Source organism: Pseudophryne corroboree, chromosome 1, assembly GCF_028390025.1.
Source record: "Pseudophryne corroboree isolate aPseCor3 chromosome 1, aPseCor3.hap2, whole genome shotgun sequence".
NCBI classification, from domain to species: Eukaryota; Metazoa; Chordata; class Amphibia; order Anura; family Myobatrachidae; genus Pseudophryne; species Pseudophryne corroboree.
Window position 1 is genome coordinate 733,383,609 of NC_086444.1, and position 26,497 is coordinate 733,410,105.

General features: G+C 48.5%; 1 protein-coding gene across 5 annotated transcripts in view; it reads left to right on the top strand.

Annotated features, from left to right (window-relative positions):
* The first annotated feature begins 244 nt into the window (after nt 1-244).
* Nucleotides 245-26,497, top strand: part of LOC134909324 (mpv17-like protein 2) — a 107,718-nt gene continuing 81,465 nt past the window's right edge. The window contains exons 1-2 of one of the 5 annotated variants that reach the window (XM_063916124.1): nt 245-338; nt 20,565-20,818. In XM_063916124.1, coding sequence (XP_063772194.1) covers nt 20,632-20,818 — 187 coding nt within the window. In that variant the 5' untranslated portion in view covers nt 245-338; nt 20,565-20,631. The other 4 variants (XM_063916089.1, XM_063916109.1, XM_063916099.1 and 1 more) reach the window with 4 other exon arrangements.

The window sequence follows — 26,497 nt, forward strand, 5'->3', positions numbered from 1 at the left end:
GGCGCCACTATCGTTTCTTGCACACAGCGCTAAAATGCCTAGTTACGGCACTGCAAGTTACTATCTACCTTCCATACCACACCCCCATAACACAATACATCAAAACTTGGAGAGAGCTGAATGAAGTACCAGCCAACACAGCTCCTGTCATTTTATAACACAGACTGTAACACGACAGTTAGAAGCTGATTATTTGCTATTTTATCTCTCCACGCTTTGATAAATCTCCCCTAGCCTTCAGCGAGGACCCACAGATTTCCTAGAGGTCAGTTGAAGGAGCATGTCACAGCGCACCGGCGCCACCTATCGGCATTAACATACATCGCCCGTGGATCGCAGTAAGTAGGCACAGATCAATCACACTACACTGGTAGTGAAGGAGCGGAGGCCGCCTGGCAGCAACAGCCTAGCGCGGCACCGCCAGAGTGTACAGCGGCCGCCGCAGTGGTGTCTGGGGTGTGTGGGCATGTGATCTAATTAAAAATGGGTGCCTACAATCTCCCGTCACTTCCTGAAACGGGCGACTGGTGGGTACCGGAGCTCTTCTTCCTATAGCGGGGAGCAGCCACGTGATCTGCAGCTCCCCACACGGGTTGTTGTTATTATTATTACTATCACCCGTGTGTCGCCGGCTCTGGTGGTGACAGCCACACATCAGGAAGCCTGGTATAGCGTGCAGCGGGGTAGTGACTGACGCCGTGTGTTTCTCCTCCTGTGTGATCTGTCATACTGCTGGCGCTACAGCGCACGGGGAGGCACCTACACTACAGTATATGCTGCTGGCGCTGTGTGCGCGCCTGGTGCTGCTGCAGGGGGGTGAGCGCGCTGCTGTCAGCGGTATACACTGCATACTGTACATACATCCAGTTAGTACTATCAGTCGCGACGTCGTTATTGCACAGAGCCTCAGGCTCCCGTTACTCCGAGCCCAGTGAATGTTGCTATTTATGGACTGGGGAGATTATGAAATCTATTGATTTTGTTACTAGATTTCACAGACAGGAAATGTAGTAAATATAGATCACCTTGCTGTGCGCGCAGAGCTGACGCGCTATTGGGGCTCACTACCCAGGAGCACAGTCTTCCTTCAGAAAAGGTAACATGGCATGTTCTCAGGCTGGAACTGACTCCACATGTTTACTGTAACAATACTGTACCAACTAGGGAGTTACTTCCACGATCTGTAGCCCTCCGGCTACAACGGGCTAAAGGCGGGCACACACTAGCCAACGGTGGCGATGGATGACTATATCGTTGAACGATCTAGTACGTACACACTGAATGTTATTGTTCAACGATAACGTTCAGTGACGTGTGGGCCCCTTAAGGCTAGGTACACACTTGCTGATGTCAGTGACATTGCGCAAGATCCTCCCGCAAACAATATCGTTCATACACACTGCACAATATTGTTTGCATCTCGTCAGTGACGGCATGCTCCCACATCCAGGTGCATGCTGTCTTGTACAATATCTTTATATTTCAAGTTGAAAACTAAAGATATTGTACCTCATTAACGACCCAAGGGAGCGTGCATTGTTAACGATATAAAGTATACATACTTGCCGATGTATAAGATATATCATCCGATCCGCTGGTGTGGACGATATACAGTATCTGATGCACATCGGCAAGTGTGTACCCAGCCTAACACAATATTCAGATGGCGTTATCTGTGGGGGCCGATCGAGAATGGTTAACATTCCAAAGCTTCGTAAATCTGGCAGCATTGCATCCTCCATAGAAACTTATGGCTTATGGCCATCATTCAGAGCTGATTGCTAGCTGGCTACTTTTAGCAGCCGTGCAAACGCATAGTCACCGCCCACAGGGGAGTGTATTTTCGCTTTGCAAGAGTGCGAACGCCTGTGCAAATACATTTTGTGCAAAACAAGACCAGCCTTGTAGTTACTTATCCTGCGCGATGATTGCTGCGACGAAGGTCCCGGAATTGACATCAGATACCCATCCTGCAAACGCCTGGACACGCCCGCGTTTTTCCAAACACACCCAGAAAACGGTCAGTTGACACCGATAAACTCCCACTTCCTGTCAATCTCCTTGCGATCAGCTGTGCGAATGGAATCGTCGCTAGAAGCAGTGCAGAACAACAATGATCTTTGTACCCTTACGCTGTGCTTGCGCATTGCGGCCCATACGCATGCGTAGTTTTGCCGTTTTTTGAAATGATCGCTGCGCAGCAAACAAAACGGCAGCTAGCGATCAACTCGGAATGACCCCTAATGTCAGGATCACAGCAGACATTGGAGATATTGTGTCTGCTGTCTCTCCATACATGGGGGTGATAGTACATTTTTGCGGTTACCCCACAAAAACAGGTGTTTTCGGGGAATAAGCTGTAAATATTTAATGATAATTGGGACCCTATACCCATTGGCTGAACCATGATTGTTATAGTCAACAAAATAAAACAAGCTAATTTAATTAACTTGTATTTTCCTTGGTCTTTACCATAGCCCCCTTCATTTATAAATGTTAATTCAGGTTAGAATAAGCCCTGCCTCCTATCCACCACAAAAATCCTTTAATGGTGTAACACCGCCCTTTTCAACTGAAGCCCTGCCCCATTTGAAGCACGCAAATCAGGATAGTCACATGACATGACTTCAGGTAAATTTTGTAGATAAACTGTAATGATTTTTGTCGGGCTGTGACTTAAAATGTGTGAGAATAGCCGCTGCTAAACGCACTGGACCTAGGTGGTGGCACCATCACTGCCCCAGTGGAAGCTGTACTTGGCTTGTATTGTAGGGATCAATAAAAAAAAATCGCCTTGTATCTGACATGAAGATCCATCTTTCATATGGGCCGTTCTTAGATGTTCATCCCTATAACAGAGCTGTCAGGACACTGCTAGTGTTCTGCTGCTTCATGGTCCCAACGGACCTGCAGAATCCTGTGCAGTTGTAATGTTTTTTCTCTTACGTCCTAGTGGATACTGGGGTTCTGTACTTTAGTACCATGGGGTATAACTCGGGTCCACTGGAGCCTAGCACTTTAAAAACGTTTAGTGTGTGTATGTGTGTGCTGGCTCCTCCCCTCTATGCCCCTCCTACCAGACTCGGTTTAGAAAAATGTGCCCAAGGAGTCGGGTGCATTTCTCTGGAGCTCCAGAGAGTTTCCTTTATTTCATTAGTACCATGGGGTATAGACGGGTCCACCAGGAGCCATTGCCACTTTAAGAGTTTGAGAGTGTGGGCTCGCTCCTCCCTCTATGCCCCTCCCACCAGACTCAGTTTAGAAAATGTGCCCGGAGGAGCCGGTCACAGCTAGGAGAGCTCTCTTGAGATTTTCTAGTAAAGTTTGTTTTTAGAGTTTATTTTTTTAGAGGAGGCTGTTGGCAACAGCCTGCCTGAAGCGAGGGACTAAGGGGGGATGCAGTGTCCGCCCTGCGGGGTCTGATCCACTGACTCCGCTGACTGGACACTGAGCTCCAGAGGGGTCTGATCGGTCTCCACCGCAGGGGAACCGCTCGCCCCAGCAGCATGTTGCCGTTCCCTTACAGAGCTGAAGAGAGTGGTGAGTTAGTCACCGACCCCCCTAACAAGCGGGGGGCCGGTGTGAAGATGGCGGCAATGGGGAGGGAGCGCGGTATTAACTGCGCTCCCGGATGGTACCAGAGGCACATAGTACAGCGCTGTGAGGGGAGCCCTGGCCAGCGCTTACCCCCCACACTGGTCAGCAAGCCTGTCGGGGTCCAGGGATCTCAGCCAGCAACTTTCCTCAGGTCAGTACAATCACTTGAAGAGCGGGAAGACAGCGCCATTAAGGGGGACGGAGCTTCTCAGAGCGGACCCAGCAGCGTTCCAGCGCCATTTTCCTGCCAGCAAGCGCTGAGAGGAAGATTCAGGTCCCTCAACAGCAACTCCAGCTTACTGTACACGGTACCAGGGGGTTGTAGAAGGGAGGGGATGCTGTAATTAGACTGTGTATCCTATTAAGGAGCACAGTCAGCGCTGATAAGGGGTTTCTCCTTGCTAAAAAGCGCTGTGTGTGGGTTGGCTCCAATCTCTGTCTCTCTCTTGCCATTCTTGGGGGGGAAACTCTGTCTACCCCCACCTGTGTGTGTGTGGTGTGTTTGGTGGTCACCTTTAGCTATGTCCAGGGACACTGTGTCATATGCTGCAGAGGATTTATCCTCCCAGGATGATCCCATTCCATGTAATCAGGTTAGCACTGGTTTAGCACAGATACCAGCAAGGGAACCAGAGTGGTTTTCCTCTATCAAAACTTGGATTTCTCAGATTTCAGACAGGGTTGCTAGTAATGAATCTGCAACACAGGTATTACAGAGCTCTATGGCAGTATGGCCTGAGTCTGGTACCTCAGGACACCCCGCTATATACCCCCACAAACGTGCGCTTGTGCATGTCACACAAGACAACACGGATACCGATTCTGACACTACAGATTGTGATGGGGATGTGTTGCGGGGGTCCGCATCTCTTGCAAGGGGGGTGCAATTGTTGATAGAGGCTATCAGGGATGTGTTAAATGTTAATGATACCACACCTGAGCTGGTTGAGGAGGCTTTTTTCACTGAAAATAAGAAAGTCTCTCTAACCTTCCCTACGTCAAAAGAGCTGAATGCTATATTTGAAAAAGCATGGGTAAACCCTGAAAAGGTTCAGATCCCTAAGAGGATTCTGGTGGCTTTTCCTTTCCCTGAGGAGGATAGGAAAAGGTGGGAAAACCCGCCGATTGTTGACACATCTGTGTCCAGACTCTCAAAAAAGGTGGTTTTACCTGTACCGGGATCTACCACCTTAAAGGAGCTGGCAGATAGGAAGATTGATAATAGACTTAAATCAATGTACACTGCTTCGGGGGCCATATTACGTCTCACTATTGCTAGTGCATGGATTGCAAAGGCAATAGTTAAGTGGTCGGCTACCTTAATTGAGGATTTGGATACGATGGATAGGGATTACGTTGCATTGTATTTACGCAACATTCATGATTCAGCAGGTTTTATGGTAGAATCCATGAAACACCTGTGTTCCATGGCTGCGGGAATTTCTTCCATGTCTGTTTCAGCTCGTCGGGGACTGTGGCTCCGCCAGTGGTCGGCCTACGCGGAATCCAGAAGTGTGGAGTCGCTACCATATACAAGTCAGTCACTCTTTGGTGAAGCTCTAGACGCATGGATATCCACCGCTACAGCGGGTAAGTCTCAGTTTCTTCCCTCAGCAGCACCTGCTCCGAAGAAATAATTCTCATCAGCTGCACAGCAGTCCTTTCGGCCTAACAAGCCTAGAAAGGCCAGATCATCCAATACCTTCTTTAGGGGAGGTAAGGTTAAGTCCAAGAAACCTGCCGCTGCAGGGTCCCAGGAACACAAGCCTGCTTCAGGTACCCCAAAGTCCTCCGCATGACGGTGGACGGCACGGCCTGGAGGTGGGGCCTGTGGGAGCGAGACTCAGACAGTTCTGTCATGTCTGGGTATCGTCCGGCCTGGATCCCTGGGTAGTAGATATTGTGTCTCAGGGATACAGGCTGTAATTTCAAAGTCTCCCTCCTCATCGTTTTTTCAAGTCGGGCTTACCAACTCTGTTGGAGGACAGCACAGTGTTTCAAGACGTTGTCCAAAAGCTGGTGGAGGCACAGGTCATTGTGCCGGTACCACCTCACATGCTGACAAAGGATTACTATTCGAACCGGATGGTTCGGTCAGGCCCATTCTGAACCTAAAATCATTGAACCCCTTTATAAAGGAGTTCAAGTTCAAGATGGAGTCTCTCAGGGCGGTGATATTAGGTCTGGAAGAGGGTGAATTCCTGGTATCACTGGATATCAAGGATGCGTACCTTCACATTCCGATTTGGCTGCCGCATCAGGCTTATCTCCGCTTCGCATTGCTGGACTGTCATTTTCAGTTCCAGGCCCTGCCATTCGGCCTCTCACAGCACCAAGGGTGTTTACCAAGGTGATGGTGGAAATGATGATGCTACTCTCGCAAGCAGTGTGTGAACATCATTCCTTATCTGGACGATCTCCTGTTAAAGGCATCGTCCAAGGAGAAGCTGCTACAGTCCATTGTTCTCACAACGCGACTGCTCCAGAGTCACGGGTGGATTCTGAATTTTCCAAAGTCACATTTGGAACCAACCCTGAGATTGTCAGTTCTGGGAATGATCCTGGATACAGAAGTGCAGCGGGAGTTTCTTCCGCGGGACAAGGCGTTGGTGATCCAATCCATGGTCTGGGATGTCTTGAAGCCACCCCGGGTGTCGGTTCATCAATGCATTCGCCTATTGGGAAAGATGGTGGCCTCCTACGAGGCTCTCCAGTACAGGAGGTTCCTTGCTCGGCCCTTCCAACTGCATCTCCTGGACAAGTGGTCGGGATCTCACCTCCACATTCATCAGAGAATTCGTCTGTCGCCAAGGACAAGGATTTCTCTCCTCTGGTGGCTCCAATTGCCTCACCTCCTAGAAGGCCGCAGGTTAGGGATTCAGGAATGGGTCCTACTAACAACAGATGCGAGCCTCAGGGGCTGGGGAGCAGTCACTCAAAGAGTAACCTTCCAAGGACGGTGGTCAAGCCTGGAAGCCGGCCTGCCCATCAACATCTTGGAACTAAGAGCCGTCTACAACGGTCTTCTTCAGGCGGCCCTTCTTCTGAGAAATCGGGCCATCCAAGTGCAGTCGGACAATGTAACAACAGTGGCTTACATAAACTGACAGGGCGGAACGAAGAGCAGAGCGGCAATGTCAGAGGTGACAAGAATACTCCTCTGGACAGAAAAACACGCGTTAGCGCTGTCAGCAATCTTCATTCCTGGAGTAGACACCTGGGTAGCAGACTTCCTCAGCAGACACGATCTCCATCCAGGAGAGTGGGGACTCCATCTGGAGGTTTTCAAGGAAATAACAGATCTTTGGGGATTGCCCCAAATAGACATGATGGCCTCTCGTCTCAACAAGAAGCTTCAGCGTTATTGTTCCAGGTCGAGGGACCCACAGGCAGTGGCAGTGGACGCCCTGGTGTCTCCGTGGGTGTTCCAGTCAGTGTACGTGTTTACACCACTACCACTCATCCCAAGAATCCTAAAGCTCATAAGGAGAACAAGGGTTCAAGCGATCCTCATTGCCCCACATTGGCCAAGAAGGGCTTGGTACGTGGACCTTCTGAATCTACTGCAAGAAGAGCCGAGGCCTCTTCCTCTTCGGGAGGACCTGCTGCAGCAGGGGCCGTTCGCCTATGAAGACTTACCATGGCTACGTTTGACGGCATGGAAGTTGAGTGCCTGATTCTTGCTCGGAAAGGTATTCCGAAGAAGGTTATTCCTACCCTCATACAGGCTAGGAAAGGGGTAACGTCAAAACATTACCATCATATTTGGAAGAAATATGTTTCTTGGTGTGAGTCCAAGAAGTTTCCTGTGGTGGAATTTCAACTGGGACGTTTCCACCTCTTCCTGCAAGCAGGAGTGGATATGGGTCTTAGGTTGGGATCTGTGAAGGTCCAGATCTCAGCCCTATCCATTTTCTTTCAGAAACAATTGGCTGCCCTTCCTGAGGTTCAGACCTTTTTGAAGGGAGTTCTGCATATCCAACCTCCCTTTGTACCGCCTACGGCGCCATGGGACCTTAACGTTGTGTTGCAGTTCCTCCAGTCGGATTGGTTTGAGCCTCTACAGGAGGTGGAGCTCAAATTTTTTACATGGAAGGCGGTCACTTTGTTGGCCTTAGCTTCTGCTAGACGTATCTCCGAGCTGGGGACTTTATCCTGTAAAAGCCCTTACTTGATCTTCCACGAAGATAGAGCTGAGCCCCGGACTCGTCAGCAATTTCTTCCAAAAGTTGTGTTGGCATATCATATCAACCAACCTATTGTGGTGCCAGTGGCTACTGACTCCTCAATTACTTCATAGTCCTTGGATGTCGTGAGGGCTCTGAAGATTTATGTGAAGAGAACTTCTCGTCATAGGAAGTCGGACTCTATGTTTGTCCTATATGATCCCAAGAAAATTGGGTGTCCTACTTCTAAGCAGACTATTTCTCGCTGGATTAGGTTAGGATTAGATTAGGACTGCCGTGTCCAAAATCTGTTAAGGCCCACTCTACTCGTAAGGTGGGGTGTTCCTGGGCGGCTGCCTGGGGTGTCTCGGCAGTGCAACTTTGCTGAGCCGCAAGTTGGTCTGGGTCGAACATGTTTGCAAAGTTCTACAAGGTCGATACTTTGACTGAACTTCAGATCATCAAAGGCCAATCAGTTCTGCAGGAGCCTCCGTGCTCTCCCTCCCGTTCTGGGAGCTTTGGTACGTCCCCATGATACTAATGTGGACCCCAGCATCCTCTAGGACGTAAGAGAATATAGGATTTTGGTACCTACCAGAAAATCCTTTTCTCGTAGTCTGTAGAGGATGCTGGGCGCCCGCTCAGCGCTTCGTTTTCCTGCAATTGTTATTTGATTCAGTTCAACTTCGTTTTAGTTGAGTACTGCATTGTTACTTGGTAAGTAATGTTTCAGCTGTTGCTGAGTAGTTGTTAGGGTCTCCTGCCCTGTGCTGCCACGTCGTCATGGCAACCGGGAGACAAGTGCTAGTGGAGTAACCTGAGCGCAGCTGATACTCCGGTTCGGGTCTTTTGCTGTGCAGTGGTTATAGGCTCTGTGCACGGCAGGGGATCCGGTGCTGGTTTTTGTGCTCACAGTCTGTGAGGTCTGAGTGGGGCGTGGACAGCACCTGCTTTATAAGGCCTCTTTTCAGGGTAAGCAGATGCTGCTGAATCTTTGTTGTTTAGTCAGTTCATGAACGTTAGCCAGTACTGTGTAGCTTTGTATTTGTTTGTTGCTTACTGCAAATAGGCCTGGGAATTTGGTATTACACTCTGCCAATCCAGACCTAGCAGTAAGACTGGAGTCAGTCGTTTAGCTTGCTGGGGTTCTGTTTCTACTCTGTGAACTTAGCAAGTTTGCGGCTGTATTCTAAGACTTGCCTGTCTAATCCTGTCTCACTGTGCTAGGTGTCAGGGGTCAGTTTAGTGGCAGTAAGCTAAAACCTGTGCACTGCAAGTGAGAATTAGGATTGTGGAGATTCTCCTTGTGTCTATCATTCCATCTCTGACCAAGGAGTTTACTGCCACACCCGTTGGTAACCCTTTAGGGTTTTGCTGTTGCCCTTAGCAACAGCATTTCGGGTACTCTATGTATTAAAACACAACATCTTGCTTTTTCCATCTTAGCAGTTCTAATACAAGGGAGATACCCAGTTCCTTAGCCTCTGGGCTTCTCTGTTCACTTTGTGTGTATTTTGTTACCCTATCACCTTCTGTGTACGTTATGTCATATCCCCCAGTTTGTCTGTGAGTCCATCTGTTTTGCATAACAGTTCAAACACCAGTACATTCCTGCAGACACTGGAGTGCATAACAGTTCTGACACCAGTACTTTCCTGCTGGCACTGGTGTGCATAACATATATCTGGTTGCTTGTAGCACGTGCCAATGACTAGTTTCTTTATTTCAGTGCCCCCACTAGTGATCTCAACCCATAGTGATTCCACATTATCACCAGTCCCCTCGTAAATAACATATTCAGCAGCCTAATACTCCTGTTGAAATTTTGTGGGAATATGGAGCATACCCCTCAAAATACGTTGCAACAGGTGGTCGATCAGGTGCAGGTCCTGACTCGACAATTTAATGATTTGTCCATTAAAATGCACACCTCCCAGGCTGCTGGCGGAGCTCCCGCAGCAGCAGCACCTGCAGGGGTTAAGGAGCCGAAAGTAAATCTCCCGGATCGTTTTTCTGGAGATCGCTCGCAGTTCTTTTGTTTCAAGGAGAGCTGCAAGCTATACTTCCGGCTTAGGCCTCAGTCTTCTGGGTCGGAGATTCAGCGGGTGGGCATAGTGATTTCCTTGCTACAAGGAGACCCACAGATCTGGGCATATGGGTTGCAGCCTGACTGTCCGTCGCTTAAAAGTGTTGATGCTTTTTTTACGGCACTGGGCATGTTGTATGATGACCCTGACAAGACGGCCTCAGCCGAGGCTCAGATTTCGATCCTTAAGCAAGGGCGAAGGCCAGTTGAGGTTTACTGTACGGAGATTCGGAGGTTGGCCCATGATACCCAGTGGAATGACCCAGCCCTGAGACACCAGTAACGAAGAGGTCTTTCTAACCAGATAAAGGACCAACTGGTACAATATCCCTTGCCTGATAGCTTGGATCAGCTCATGCAGTTATCCATCCGGGTGGATAGACGGCTGAGAGAGCGTAGGCTTGAAAGGGAGACTGAGATTTCCTTCCTTCCCAAGGGAACCTCAGACTCTGAGGAATTTTCTGAGGAGCCTATGCAGATTGGGGCTACCCGCCTCTCCTCGCGTGAGAAGATGCGGAGGAGACAGCAGGGGTTGTGTTTGTACTGTGGGAATAAAGGTCATGTGGTAGTATCATGCCCAGAAAAGCCGGAAAACTTCAGGGCCTGAGGGTGATGGGAAATATCCTGTCAGGCCAGAAGTCAGAATTTCCCAAGAAGACTTTTATCATTCCGGTGACCTTGAAGATCCTCGGTCAAACTGTCAAGACTGAGGCCTTTGTGGACAGTGGGGCCGACGGGGTTTTTATGGACCGCCAATTCGCCCTGAAACACTCTGTTCCCTTAGTACCCTTGGCATCGGAAATTGAGATTTGTGGGTTAAACGGGGAACCATTATCCCAAGGTAAAATTACCTCTTGCACTAGCCAGATTTCTTTGTTTATTGGAGCCACACACTCTGAAAAATTGTCCTTTTATGTGACTGTCTGTACTTTTGCCCCATTGGTGTTGGGGTTACCCTGGTTAAGGGCCCACAATCCTCAATTTGACTGGGTCTCTGGGGAGATTCTTAGTTGGGGTACTGATTGTTTCAGGAGTTGCTTGAGCCTTCCAGTCAGGCTCTCGCAGCTAAGTTTGCCAGGATTGCCAGGGTGTTATGCAGATTTTGCGGACGTGTTCTCCAAAAAAGTTGCAGAGGTACTACCTCCCCATCGCCCCTATGACTGTGCCATTGATTTGTTGCCAAATGCTAAGCTTCCCAAGAGCAGGTTGTACTCCCTGTCACGTCCTGAGACTCAGGCTATGGCAGAGTACATTCAGGAGAACTTGGCTAAGGGATTTATCAGACCTTCACAGTCTCCAGTTGGGTCGGGGTTCTTCTTCGTGGGTAAAAAGGACGGTTCGTTGCGACCCTGCATCGACTTCAGGGAATTGAACCGTATCACGATTAAAAACTCATACCCACTGCCTCTCATTTCGGTCTTGTTTGACCAGCTTCGTACTGCCACCATTTTTTCTAAGATTGACCTACGCGGTGCGTACAATCTAATCCGAATAAGAGAGGGGGATGAATGGAAGACTGCCTTTAATACCCACTCAGGGCATTATGAATATTTGGTGATGCCTTTTGGGCTCTGTAATGCCCCGGCAGTCTTCCAGGATTTCATGAATGATGTGCTCAGGGAATATTTGGATAGATTCTTAGTTGTATACTTAGATGACATCCTAATCTTCTCCCATTCCCTGGAGGAACATCGGAAGCATGTACGTTTAGTCCTCCAGAAACTCAGAGACCACCGGCTTGGGGCGAAGCTGGAGAAGTGCGAATTTGAAGTTCAGCAAATCGCATTTCTAGGATATATTATCTCCCCAGAAGGTTTCCAAATGGAGGGTTCCAAGGTACAGGCAGTCCTGGATTGGGTGCAGCCCACTAGTTTGAAGGCGCTTCAGCGTTTCCTGGGCTTTGCGAATTTTTATAGACGATTTATCGCTGGATTTTCGTCTATAGTGGCGCCCTTGGTGGCACTCACTAAGAAAGGGGCGGATGTTGCTCACTGGTCTTGTGAGGCTAAAGCGGCTTTTGCCCGTCTCAAAAGGGCATTTGTTTCGGCCAAGGTGCTGCGACACCCAGATCCAGAGCGTCCTTTTGTGGTGGAGGTGGATGCCTCTGAGATGGGTATTGGGGCAGTGCTTTCTCAGATGGGAGTGTCTGATAATCGCCTTCATCCCTGTGCTTACTTTTCCCGTAAATTTTAGCCTGCCGAGATGAATTATGACGTGGGTAACCGGGAATTGTTGGCTATTAAGGATGCACTCGAGGAGTGGAGACACTGGCTTGAGGGGGCTAAGTTTGTGGTCTCAATTCTCACTGACCATAAGAATCTGGCATATTTAGAGTCAGCGAAGCGTCTCAATGCCAGGCAGGCACGATGGGCTTTGTTTTTTGCTCGCTTTAATTTTTTGATAACATATCGCCCTGGGTCAAAAAACATCAAGGCTGATGCGCTCTCGCGGAGTTTTGCTCCAATCCAGGAGACCACCGAGGAGCCGTTGCCCATTGTTTCCCCATCATGTATTAAAGTGGGCATTACCCAGGACCTCTTATCATTAGTCCTTAGAGCACAGGAGCAGGCTCCTCCAGACCTTCCGGTAGGTCTTTTGTTTGTGCCTCCTAGGTTAAGACAGCGAGTGTTCCTGGAATTCCATGCCAAGAAGTCGGCAGGTCACCCGGGTATTGCCAGAACTCGGGAGTTGCTATCTAGGGCGGTGTGGTGGCCCTCGGTGGCTAAGGATGTGGATCAGTGGGTTCGGCATGTGACATCTGTGCCCGAAATAAGACTCCTAGAGGGGTTCCTGTTGGCCCATTACATCCACTCTCTATCCCATCTAAGCCATGGACCCACATTTCAATGGATTTTGTGGTGGACTTGCCCAAATCCTCGGGGATGACAGCCATCTGGGTTGTCGTTGACAGGTTTTCGAAGATGGCGCACTTCGTTCCACTGGTTGGGCTGCCATCAGCCAGACGCCTGTCTGAATTATTTATGCTGCATGTTGTGCGTCTCCACGGGTTGCCACTTGATGTGGTCTCTGACCGTGGATCCCAGTTTGTGGCCAAATTCTGGAGGGCATTTTGTTCCGATCTCCAGATTTCTGTCAGCTTGTCGTCAGGCTACCATCCGCAGTCTAATGGGCAGACTGAAAGGGTGAACCAGTCCTTGGAGCAGTTCCTCAGGTGTTATGTCTCCAAGTGTCAGACTGACTGGGTTGCTCATCTGTCCATGGCGGAGTTTGCCTATAACAACGCGGCTCACTCTGCTACAGGGATCTCTCCCTTCCTTTGTGTGTATGGGCATCATCCTAAGGCCAATTCTTTTGACCCCGTGGACTCCACGGCTGGTGGTTCCTCTGTGGTTTCGGTCCTTAGAGGTATTTGGCGGAAAGTGAAGAAAGCCCTTGTGTCTGTGTCATTAGTGACCAAAAGGGTTTTTGATAAGCGGAAAAGACCCTGCAGCTTCAAATTAGGAGACTTCGTCTGGTTGTCTACCAAGAATTTGAAGTTGAGACAGCCATCTCATAAGTTAGGGCCCCGGTTCATCGGCCCTTATAAGATCACCAGGGTTATCAATCCGGTGGCATTTCAGTTAGATCTGCCCCGTTCTTTGGGTATCAATAAAACATTTCATTGTTCCCTTTTAAAACGGGCGATTAGTAATCCTTCTACCAGTGGAAGACCTTCCCCTCTTCTGATACGTGGCCAGAGGGAGTTTGTTGTTGAAAGGATTCTTGACTCCAAGGTGGTTCGGGGTCGGCTGTCATTTTTGGTGCACTGGAAGGGGTATGGCCCGGAGGAGCGGTCGTGGGTGCGCAGTTGTGATCTTCATGCCCCCAGACTGATACGCTCTTTCTTCTCGCAGTTCCCCGATAAACCCGGTGGTAGGGGTTCTTTGACCCCTCGTCAGAGGGGGGGTACTGTTAGGGTCTCCTGCCCTGTGCTGCCACGTCGTCATGGCAACCGGGAGACAAGTGCTAGTGGAGTAACCTGAGCGCAGCTGATACTCCGGTTCGGGTCTTTTGCTGTGCAGTGGTTATAGGCTCTGTGCACGGCAGGGGATCCGGTGCTGGTTTTTGTGCTCACAGTCTGTGAGGTCTGAGTGGGGCGTGGACAGCACCTGCTTTATAAGGCCTCTTTTCAGGGTAAGCAGATGCTGCTGAATCTTTGTTGTTTAGTCAGTTCATGAACGTTAGCCAGTACTGTGTAGCTTTGTATTTGTTTGTTGCTTACTGCAAATAGGCCTGGGAATTTGGTATTACACTCTGCCAATCCAGACCTAGCAGTAAGACTGGAGTCAGTCGTTTAGCTTGCTGGGGTTCTGTTTCTACTCTGTGAACTTAGCAAGTTTGCGGCTGTATTCTAAGACTTGCCTGTCTAATCCTGTCTCACTGTGCTAGGTGTCAGGGGTCAGTTTAGTGGCAGTAAGCTAAAACCTGTGCACTGCAAGTGAGAATTAGGATTGTGGAGATTCTCCTTGTGTCTATCATTCCATCTCTGACCAAGGAGTTTACTGCCACACCCGTTGGTAACCCTTTAGGGTTTTGCTGTTGCCCTTAGCAACAGCATTTCGGGTACTCTATGTATTAAAACACAACATCTTGCTTTTTCCATCTTAGCAGTTCTAATACAAGGGAGATACCCAGTTCCTTAGCCTCTGGGCTTCTCTGTTCACTTTGTGTGTATTTTGTTACCCTATCACCTTCTGTGTACGTTATGTCATATCCCCCAGTTTGTCTGTGAGTCCATCTGTTTTGCATAACAGTTCAAACACCAGTACATTCCTGCAGACACTGGAGTGCATAACAGTTCTGACACCAGTACTTTCCTGCTGGCACTGGTGTGCATAACATATATCTGGTTGCTTGTAGCACGTGCCAATGACTAGTTTCTTTATTTCAGTGCCCCCACTAGTGATCTCAACCCATAGTGATTCCACATTATCACCAGTCCCCTCGTAAATAACAGTAGTTCAAGCTAGTTGGCTTGACGTGCCTTGTATGTATGAGCTGGTATGAATCTCACCACTATCTGTGTTAAGTCCTTCTCTCGAAGTATGTCGTCTCCTCGGGCACAGTTTCTAGACTGAGTCTGGTGGGAGGGGCATAGAAGGAGGAGCCAGCCCACACTCTCAAACTCTTAAAGTGCCAATGGCTCCTGGTGGACCCATCTATACCCCATGGTACTAATGTGGACGCCAGCATCCTCTACGGAATCCTATTTTGTTATTTTCAGGTAGCCCTGGTTGGCAACCAGGCTACCTGCTTCGTGGGACTTAGAGGGGAGACCGAACCAACCTCCTGAGGGTTAATGGTTTGTAATCCCAGTTGACAGGACACTGAGCTCCTGAGGTGCTGATCACACATCGTTAGTATGTGTGCCCACGCTGGCAGCTAGCCGCCACCCTCTCACAGATGCCGAAGATCAAGGTGTGGTGAGTGTTACGCCAGGGTCCTGGTTAGCAGGTCCCCGGTGCAGTTTTGGCGGCATGTCGCGCGGCGGTCATGGGCCACGAGATGCGGTGCCCGCCGCGGACAAAACTGGCTCTCATCAGCAGTGCTCACTGTCAGAAAAGGCTTTGTGTGTACTGTTATGGTTTAATGTGTTTTACCATGGCCAGTATGATAAACTAGCTACAGGGACCGCACGCCATTGAAGGGGCGGTGCTTCCCGGAGCTGGACCAGAGGCGGGAAGGCGCCATTTCCTGCTGCTGCGGATCACCCAGGCTTCATGAACGCTGCTCCTCCAGGGACCCATGCTGTTACAGGCTTCTGTCCTGGTACCAGGGGGTTATAGCAGGGGGGGGAGCTCTCTAGCGACAGCGCCGCCGCACTTACACAGGTTGTACACTTTTATATTCACACATTGTGCTGTGTTTGTGTGCTGATATCCGTTTCCTCAGTGTCACTCCAGGCGTTCTCTAGGGTCTGTGTGGAGGTGTTTTTAGTGAGCTGCGCTGTATTTTCAGTAGTGTAAATATGTCTGTGAACATGGTCATGTGTGCTGCTTGTAACTCTACCACTTCATCAGCGGGGTCCCTCATGTGTGAACAATGTTCCTTATCTCCACAGGGACAGAGTTCACAGGCACCTGACTGGTTAGATAATTTTAAGACCATGATTCAGAATGTCAATTCAGAATTACAGTAGCTGCAGCTAAAAAGGAGAGACAGGTCTTAAAATAGTCTATTGGTTGTATGGCTAAAACAGCAGATACCAGAAAGGCTTCTCAGCCCCCTCTATTGGTTTCACATAAGCGCTCACTGCCACAGGTGCTCCAGTCTGATTCTGATTCTGACCAGCCTGTTGTGGATGATGATGATATGGATGAGGACCGCTATCTGTCACAAGGAGTGCAGACTCTAATTTTTGCTGTAAGAGAGGCTTTTCACATACCGGATCAGGAGGCAGAACCAGATGAGGAGTTGTACTTTAATGTTAAACCAAAAACCTCAGCAACTTTTCCTGTGTCCAAGGAGTTAAACTCCCTGGCCAAGGAAGCGTGGTTAAATCCTGATAAGAAATGTAAAATTCCTCAGAGGTTTTTAGCTATTTTTCCCCTCCGAGAGGAGGACAGGAAGGTATGGGAAAAACCCCTGTCAGTCGATACGTCTGTGTCCAGACTAAGAAATTGTTACTGCCGGTGCCAGGGGCTATATCTCTAAAAAAGTCGGATGACCGTTAAATTGAGACCACTCTCAAGGCAATTTAAATGGCAGCGGGCGTTGCACAGCGCCCCACAATAGTCTGTCGGTGGATTTCTATTTCTAGGGCAATGGTCCGATCAAGTGGTCCGATCAGATTATTAACGAATTAGACAATCTGCCCCAGGATGAGGTCATTTCTCTGCTGCAACACATTCAGGATGCTGCTAATTTTATGGGCGAGGCTATTAAGGAATTGTGCAAGATAAATGGTCGCACTACTGCTATGGCTGTTTCGGCACGCAGAGCTCTGTGGTTACGTTAATGGTCAGCGGACGCTGATTCAAAAAGGGGTATGGAAAATCTTCCCTTTACAGGTGATGCTTTGTTTGGGGACAAATTAAATAAATGGATATCCCAGGCAATGGCCCTATCTGCCGTCGGCTGCGCCAACCTGCTAGACGTTCTTACACAGTTCTTTCGTGTGACAAGATTCAGAGGCAGGGGCCGGGGAGTCTCCACCACTCCAAGAGGATCTCGTGGTAAGTCCCGTAAACCGGCAGCTGCTGCCTCTCTGGACCAGACCACCGGATCCCCTGCCGCGCGACGGTTTGCCCCAGCGGCAAGGCGACTTTCAGGTGGGTGCTCACCTTCAACACTTCGCCCACGTGTGGGCAAAGTCCTGCTGGGATCCTGGGGTGAGTGAACTCATTTCCCAGGGTTACCGGCTGGAATTTCAAGCACTTCCTCCTCACAGATTTTTCAAATCGAGCTTGCCAGCTTTACCTGCAGCAAGAGTTACATTGCAAGAGGCTATTCAAAAACTTTTGCAGACAGGGGTGATGGTCCCAGTACCTCCTCTGTTACGCAACAGGGGTTTTACTCCAGTCTTTTTGACGTTCCAAAACCAGACGGTTCGGTGCAGCCCAGCTTGAACTTGAAGTCTCTTAACCGTATCTGCGGGTGTTCAAATTCAGGAGGGAATCCCTGCGGGCAGTGGTGTCCGGTCTGAAGGAGGGGAAATTCCTGGTATCACTGGATGTCAAAGATGCTTACCTACACATTCCCATGTGGCCCACTCATCAGGCTTACCTCAGGTTCGTCATCTTGGACGGCCATATCCAGTTTCAGGCCTTGCCCTTTGGCCTGTCCACAGCTCTGAGGGTCTTCACCAAAGTCATGGTAGAGATGATGCTTCAACTGCGCATAATGGGAGTCAACATAGTCCCCTACTTGGGCGATCTCCTGATAAAGGCTATGTCCAGGGAGCGTCTATTGCACAGCATCGATCTGACGACTCGCCTGCTTACGGATCATAGGTGGATCCTAAATTTCCAGAAATCTCACCTGGAACCCACTCAGCATCTTCAGTTCCTGGGAATGATACTGGATACTGTATCTCAGAAGGTATTTCTGATGGACAAGGCTTGGGGTATCCAGGCTATGGTCCGCTCAGTGCTCCGTCCTCACAAGGTATCCATCCATCTTGGCATACGCTTGCTGGGCAGGATGGTTGCTGCTTACGAGGCAATCCAGTATGTCAGATTTCATGCCCGGCCATTTCAGCTGGATCTGTTGGACAAATGGTCGGGGTCTCACCTGCACATGCATCAGGAAGTGACCTTCACTCCGAAAGCCCGGATTTCTCTATTATGGTGGCTACAAGTTCCTCACCTGGTAGAAGACAGGAATTTCAATATCCACTTGTGGATTGTACTGACAACAGATGCCAGCCTCCGCGGTTGGGGACCAGTTCCAGGGGATATGGTCCTGTCAGGAATCTGCTCTGCAGTGCCCTTCTGCAAGCTTCCCATCTCCTGAAGGATCGGGCGATCCAGGTTTAATCAGACAATGCCACGGCGGTGGCGTACATAAATCGACAAGGGGGAACAAGAAGCAGAGCGGCGATGCGAGAAGTGTCCAAAATCCTCCTCTGGGCGGAGGCCAGTGCAAGGGCCATCTCAGCCATATTCATATAGGAGTGGACAACTGGGAAGCAGACTTCCTCGGCAGACACGACCTCCATCTGGGGGAATGGGGCGAACATCCTCAGGTGTATCAACAGTAAATTCACCGGTGGGGCTGTCCGCAGATAGGTCTGATGGCTTCTCATCTTAACAAGAAGCTATACCGTTACCGTTCCAGAACGAGGGATCGGCAAGCTGTAGCAGTAGCCGCTCTGACGACGCCTTGGACGTACCAGTTTGTATACCTGTTCCCTCTAATCCCAAGGGTTCTAAAAAGATTAAGAAGGGAAAGCGTTCAAGCAATTCTAATTGTCCCGGATTGGCCTCGATGGGCGTGGTACTCGGACCTCCTAACCATGGCTCTGGAGGATCCCTAACCTCTACCACTAGAAAAGGATGATCTTCAACAAGGTCTGCAACAAGGTCTGTTCGTCTATCCAGACTTACAGCAGCTACATTTGACGGCTTGGAAGTTGAGAGGGAGATTCTAGCAAGAAAAGGTCTTCCCTCCCGGGTTATTTCCACCATGGTCCAAGCCAGGAAGATGGTGACGTCAAAACATTATCATCGTATCTTGAAAAAGTTTGTTTTACTGGTGTGAAAGTAGAAAGGTGTCTCCCGTGGAATTTAGAATTAGTTGTTTTCTACTTTTCCTGCAAGCGGGAGTGGATATGGGCCTCCGGTTAGGCTCCATCAAAGTCCAGATTTCGGCGCTCTCTATTTTCTTCCAGAAACAACATGCCATGTTATGTGTTATATGGCAAACAACTTGCCATATGCAATCGCCCTTTGTGCCTCCTACGACTCCCTGGGATCTCAATGTGGTTCTGTCTTTTCTTCATTCGGACTGGCTTCTAAGCAATCGAATGCTCGTTGGCTCAGGTTGACCATTCAACCAGGCCTATACTTCGGCGGCTCTGCCTTTGCCGACATCTATTCAGGCCCACTCAACGAGATCTGTGGGCTTTTCCTGGGCGGCTGCCTGGGGTGTCTCGGCCTTACAGTTGTGCCGAGCTGCTACTTGGTCTGGTTCGAACACTTTTGTTAAGTTCTATCGGTTCGACATCTTGGCCAAGGATGACCTTCAGTTTGGTCAGGCGGTTTTACAGGGGTCTCAGCACTCTACCACCCGTTTGGGAGCTTTGGGACTTCCCCATCGTACTAAAGTACAGAACCCCAGTATCCACTAGGACGTAAGAGAAAATAGGAATTTAATACCTACCAGTAATTCCTTTTCTCCTAGTCCGTAGTGGATACTGGGCGCCCACCTCAGTGCTTCGATTCCTGCTTACCTGAGTATTTGGTTGGCCCACAGTTGCGGTCTTTTTTTCTGTTGTTGGGATAGCTGTGCTATCCTGGTTAGGTTGGTGTTGCTATCCTCTGTTCTGGTTAGCGCCCTCCTTTTGATTATAGTTGTGTGTTGGCTTTGTGCCTCACCGCTGTTGTACCTGTTTTCTTCTCTCGTGGTATGTCCGTCTCTTAGGGCACAGTTTTCCTAGACTGAGTCTGGTAGGAGGGGCATAGAGAGGAGGGGCCAGCAGACACATACACACACTAAAGGTTTTTAAAGTGCCAGGCTCCAGTGGACCCAATCTGTACCCCATGGTACTAAAGTACAGAACCCCAGTATCCACTGTCGACTAGGAGAAAAGGAATTACTGGTAGGTATTAAATTCCTATTTTTTGTAAGCATTCTTCCAGATGTGCCAGCCAAGATAGCTGCATTTGTCAGTCACAGAGACCCCTTAAGTTTGCCAACTTTTTTCATTTCCAGCTAGTTAAAATCTGGCAACTTGTATCTTTAACATTAAAAAATGCAACGGACGGGCATCTTCTATTTGTGGCAAGTTTCTGGTGACTGAGCCCATTCACAATCTATTACAATCACACCAGTTTTCAAAAATTGGAGACTATTACACTCCCCTCTAAATAGCAATATATTTACACTCTCATGAGTGTTGTAGAAGGGTGGAAATAATGACATTGGTTTATTTGAGGAGTCCGGTGATGGAACTGTATGTACTATGCATATCTAGTAACAATGTATACCTTTCTAGATCTGCCCTTTCCAAGGATTTTCTAATAGAGAATAAAGCGTTTTATTTTTCCCTCCAGGTGTGTAACCATACAGCTTTCTGTTCAATGCCTGACTGCTCCCATTACCTGCAGCCACGTGAAAGCAATGACTCCCCAGGGTAGTATCATACTGAATCGTTTTGCGGGTTATTGGCGGAAGATGTTCAATGGCCAGAATTTGCTTATAACTAACACAGTAAGTTCTGGGATACTTCTGAGTATTGGAGACACTATTCAGCAGACACGAGAGATCAGGAAAGATCCAGAGAAAAAAAGAGACTGGCTGAGAACAGGTAAATATTTTTAAGTCCTTGATTTTAATTAGTTCATTAAGTAACTGTTTTCAGGGATAGCTAAAAATAGCAAACATTTCTGGTTCATGGGTCTGCAGACATCTTCTGTATACTGTTCTAGCTCCTCTCGCTACAACACTTGCCCTTCCTGTCGTAAGGCCTTGTTAGCATGAGTGACAGATAGTTGGAGTCTTCTAGTGGCTCAGTTTTTTTTCTTCATTTATTGTTCACTGACTACACACTCCCTGCAGGAGCTTGAAGGTGAGAGCATCATAGGGAGCACAGACAGTATCTAATACCACCCAAAAGTGAATTCTCCTTTTCTGCTGCGGGGTACACTGGACTCCACAAGGAATGGACAATGGGGTGTAGAGTAGGATCTTGATCTGAGGCACCAACAGGCTCAAAGCTTTGACTGTTCCCAGAATGCATAGCGCCGCCTCCTATATCACCCCGCCTCCCTGCACAGGATCTCAGTTTTGTAGTTGGTGCTGCAGTAGCAGGCACTTAACAGAGGGGCTGCTCCAGGCAGCCCTAAGAAGAGCTTTTTTTCTGAGGAAAAAAGTGAAGACTTCAAGGGCAGCAGCAGTGTTACATGTCAGTGGACATTCACGGCTGCAGCTCCGGCTCTCCCAAGCGGCGCTGTACACTCCCGAGCCCTGGTTGCCGGGTAACTACAGCAGGAGGCTCCGGTTTTCTTCTTGTCAGGCACACACGACGGGGGCTCTCCGGGATCGCGTGGCCGCGGTTCGGGAGGTGGTAAGTGGGTCCCACTTGCGGGACCCGGTCTTTATCGCGATCCGGCTTCGGTCAGTGGGAGGCGGGCCGCGCGCGCTGGCGGTGGACACTGTGGCAGTACAGGCGATCCCACTAGATCACCAGGGCATGGGACAGGTCAGGTTTTCTCTATAAACCGTTTTATTAGAGCCCGCAGTACCCGGTGGTTTTGCCAGCAGGGGGATAGAGCTTGGACCTGAAGCCCCTCCCCCAGCCACAGGGCGCCATTTTCTGCAAATGTTCCCGCCCTGGAGCGGCATATCTGTCTCTCCCTCACTCCCTGGCAGTGTCTGCGGCGCCATTATCCCTCAGCTCACTGTTCCTGGGAATGCTTGGGCAAATCCTCCTATGTAAAGCTGCCTGGTTGTCAGTGGTGAGACTTTACAAGACACTTAAGTATTCTACCTGCCTTTTTTTTTTAGTCAGTGTTAGTTAAGAAAGAGTGCACTTATTCAGGGTTTCCTAGTACAATTACCCTGTGATATACATCCAGTTCTTACTGTGTACTGTTATATCTATTGTTATATAACTGTGTAAGCTAGTCCAGTGCAGTATTATTGTTAGTAATAACCTCTGCATTGTACAAACTGTGACTATTTGTGTGTGCATTGATAGCTGAGTGGTGTCCATCTCGTGTCTTTCACTCAACTTGCTATCCCTATATTCTATAACCTGAGGGGGCTTGGTGCGTCAGGTTTTATCTAATATAGGATTTTCACAAAGATATACTGTATTACGTATTTTTCTCTGTGATTTAGTCACCATATCTCTCCTTTATCTCTGCTGACTACACTGCGCAGGGGTTTGGGCTAGAGGTATTGGGGGTAATTCTGAGTTGATCGCAGTAGCAAGAAAGTTAGCAATTGGGCAAAACCATGTGCACTGCAGGGGGGGCAGATATAACATTTGCAGAGAGAGTTAGATTTGGGTGGGTTATTTTATTTCTGTGCAGGGTCAATACTGGCTGTTTTATTTTTACACTGCAATTTAGATTGCAGATTGAACACACCCCACCCAAATCTCTCTCTCTCTCTGCACATGTTATATTTGCCTCCCCTGCAGTGCACATGGTTTTGCCCAATTGCTAAAAAATTTCCTGCTGCGATCAACTTGGAATTACCCCCATTGTGCTGCTGACAAATTGTACTGTGTTACCTGATACTGCAAGTTATATCATGTCTGCTTCTGAGGGTAACGGTTCTGGGGCTGAACACACTGCCGGTGTTGCTGAAGCCGCAGATACCTATGAGGAGAATATAGCAGCTTTGGGCTTGGTTGTGGGGGCTCCTTGCCCCGGTGGCAACGGGGGCAAATATTGACCCGCCGTGGGCCGCTTTTTCCACACTTCTGCATACGCTAGTTCATAAACTAACACCCCCTATGGGACCCCCAATGTCGGTGCAACCGTTTGTGGTCCCTGCAGCTAACCCGCCGTGGGCGGACGATTTATCTGCTCAAATAAAGAAGTTGAACCAGTCCCTGACTACTAAAAAGTCTGACCGTCGCTCGCCTACGTCCAAGGGGTCCTCTAAGCGAGCGCTTGTCTCCTCACAATCCACTGCTGTCACTGACACCTCGTCGGATGAAGACGGCACTTACACTGACCCCACAGGTTCTGACTCAGATACGGCTGATGGGGAGGGTGGTCCACATGTGGATGTTCCTGATCTTTTGGAGGCTATTAAGTTAATTTTACAGATTACGGATGATCCCGAGCCATCCGTTCCTCCTAAGAAACCAGATAGGTTCAAGCGTCAGAAGGTGATTAAACAAGTTTTACCTCACTCTGACCACCTAATTGATATACGTCAGGAACCCTGGGAAAACCCGGGTATGAAGTTTGTGCCTCAAAAGAAAATGCTGGCTCGCTATCCCCTCGCGCCGGAGCTGTCTAAGAATTGGGAAACGCCTCCTCCAGTGGACTCACATGTGGCTAGGATGGTGGTTTCCTCAGCTCTACCGGTCACAACCGTCACGTCTCTAAAAGAGCCTACGGATAAACGTGTGGAGGGTTGTCTGAAAGCGATTTACATCCTCACGGGTGCTGCACAAAGGCCCACTATTTCAGCTACTTGAGCTGCAGAGGCCATTGAAGCATGGGCCTTGGAGTTAGATGCTGAAATCTCCTCTGACCATGCTAGACAATGCTTGTCTTATATTGTCACAGCTTCTCGTTATATTAAAGAGGCTGCTTCTGATGCCGGTATCCTGGCAGCCAAGGCCTCTACTACTCTCTAGAGAGAGACAACAAGGTCCAAAGGACAATGCACAGGCACTTATTCAACAATTGTCGATAACTTGAGGGGAAACCAACCAATAAAAGAATTATTTGGCCTTAAAGAAAGGGCCCAAAAATAGTAACAGGTTGGAGGTGCGCCACTAAGCTGTGGTTGCAGTATATATTTCTAAAGGTGATTAATGTAGACCACTAGTGGGTACTACATTAAACAAAGGAGCTTAATGTGTGGCGCACTCTTTTGTAATATTTGTTAATTCTAAATATAACTTTTATTTCATCTCTTAAAATAAATCTCTATGTCCAGGCATATGGGTATATGTAATAGCCTGAGAGTGGAACTACAGATAATTGCCCCTAATTTCCAATATTCAAATATTGGTTAAATTCCAAGATTAATAGGGGCGGAATATTAACAATAGTATAATCCAACTTAAGTGATGTATTTATGAGAATTAATTATGCTAATGGCTATAAATTTTGCCTATTAGCGCTCCCTGACTGAGATTTTGGCGCCATCTTCACTGCTAGCTGGGCTGATCTCTGGGACTGCAGGGCTTTGTCTCCTCAGCGCTGTGCTTTTACAGACACTTAAGTATTCTACATGTCATTTTAGATAGTGTAAGTTAAAAACAAGTGTACTGCTATCTGAATACTTAGTACAAGTATTCTGTGATATACATCCAGTATCTACTGTGCATTGTTATATCTGTGCTCATACATAGTAATATGTAAATTACTAGTCCAGTGCAGATTTATTGTTTAAATGTAATAACGTCAGCATTGTACATGTGACTGTTTGTGCCTGGAGCTGTTGTGTGGATTCCATTCATGTGTATCACACTACTCGCTATCACTATATTTTGTACCCTGGGAGGCTAGGTGCGTCAGGGTCTCATATATATATATATATATATATATATATATATATACACACACACATACACTGCTCAAAAAATAAATGGAACACTAAAATAACGCATCCTAGATCTGAATGAATGAAATATTCTTATTAAATACTTTGTTCTTTACATAGTTGAATGTGCTGACAACAAAATCACACACAAATTATCAATGGAAATCAAATTAATAACCCATGGAGGTCTGGATTTGGAGACACACTCAAAATTAAAGTGGAAAAACACACTACAGGCTGATCCAACTTTGATGTAATGTCCTTAAAACAAGTCAAAATGAGGCTCAGTAGTGTGTGCGGCCTCAACGTGCCTGTATGACCTCCCTACAATGCCTGGACATGCTCCTGATGAGGTGGCGGATGGTCTCCTGAGGGATCTCCTCCCAGACCTGGACTAAAGCATCCGCCAACTCCTGGACAGTCTGTGGTGCAACGTGGAGTTGGTGGATGGAGCGAGACATGATGTCCCAGATGTACTCAATTGGATTCAGGTCTGGGGAACGGGCGGGCCAGTCCATAGCATCAATGCATTCGTCTTGCTGGAACTGCTGACACACTCCAGCCACATGAGGTCTAGCATTGTCTTGCATTAGGAGGAACCCAGGGCCAACCGCACCAGCATATGGTCTCACAAGGGGTCTGAGGATCTCATCTCGGTACCTAATGGCAGTCAGGCTACCTCTGGCGAGCACATGGAGGGCTGTGCGGCCCCCCAAAGAAATGCCATCCCACATCATTACTGACCCACTGCCAAACTGGTCATGCTGGAGGATGTTGCATGCAGCAGAACGTTCTCCTTGGCGTCTCCAGACTCTGTCACGTCTGTCACATGTGCTCAGTGAGAACCTGCTTTCATTTGTGAAGAGCACAGGGCGCCAGTGGCGAATTTGCCAATCTTGGTGTTCTCTGGCAAATGCCAAACGTCCTGCACGGTGTTGGGCTGTAAGCACAACCCCCACCTGTGGACGTCGGGCCCTCATGGAGTCTGTTTCTGATCGTTTGAGTAGACACATGCACATTTGTGATTTGCTGGAGGTCATTTTGCAGGGCTCTGGCAGTGCTCTTCCTGTTCCTCCTTGCACAAAGGTGGAGGTAGCGGTCCTGCTGTTGGGTTGTTGCCCTCCTACGGCCTCCTCCACATCTCCTGATGTACTGGCCTGTCTCCTGGTAGCGCCTCCATGCTCTGGACACTACGCTGACAGACAGAGCAAACCTTCTTGCCACAGCTCGCATTGATGTGCCATCCAGGATGAGCTGCACTACCTGAGCCACTTGTGTGGGTTGTAGTCTCCGTCTCATGCTACTACTAGAGTGAAAGCACCGCCAGCTTTCAAAAGTGACCAAAACATCAGCCAGAAAGCATAGGAGCTGAGAAGCGGTCTGTGGTCACCACCTGCAGAACAACTCCTTTATTGGGGGTGTCTTGCTAATTGCCTATAATTCCCACCTGTTGTCTAATCCATTTGCACAACAGCATGTGAAATTGATTGTCAATCAGTGTTGCTTCCTAAGTGGACAGTTTGATTTCACAGAAGCGTGAGTGACTTGGAGTTACATTGTGTTGTTTAAGTGTTCCCTTTATTTTTTTAAGCAGTGTGTGTGTATATATATGAATATATATATATATACTACTACACAGGATTTACTATTTTGTATTTTTCTCTGTGTATTTCAGTCATGTCATACTGCTCAAATCCTCTGTTTGTGCTCGGTATTTACTGTCACATAACACGGGGTTATTTGCAGGTAT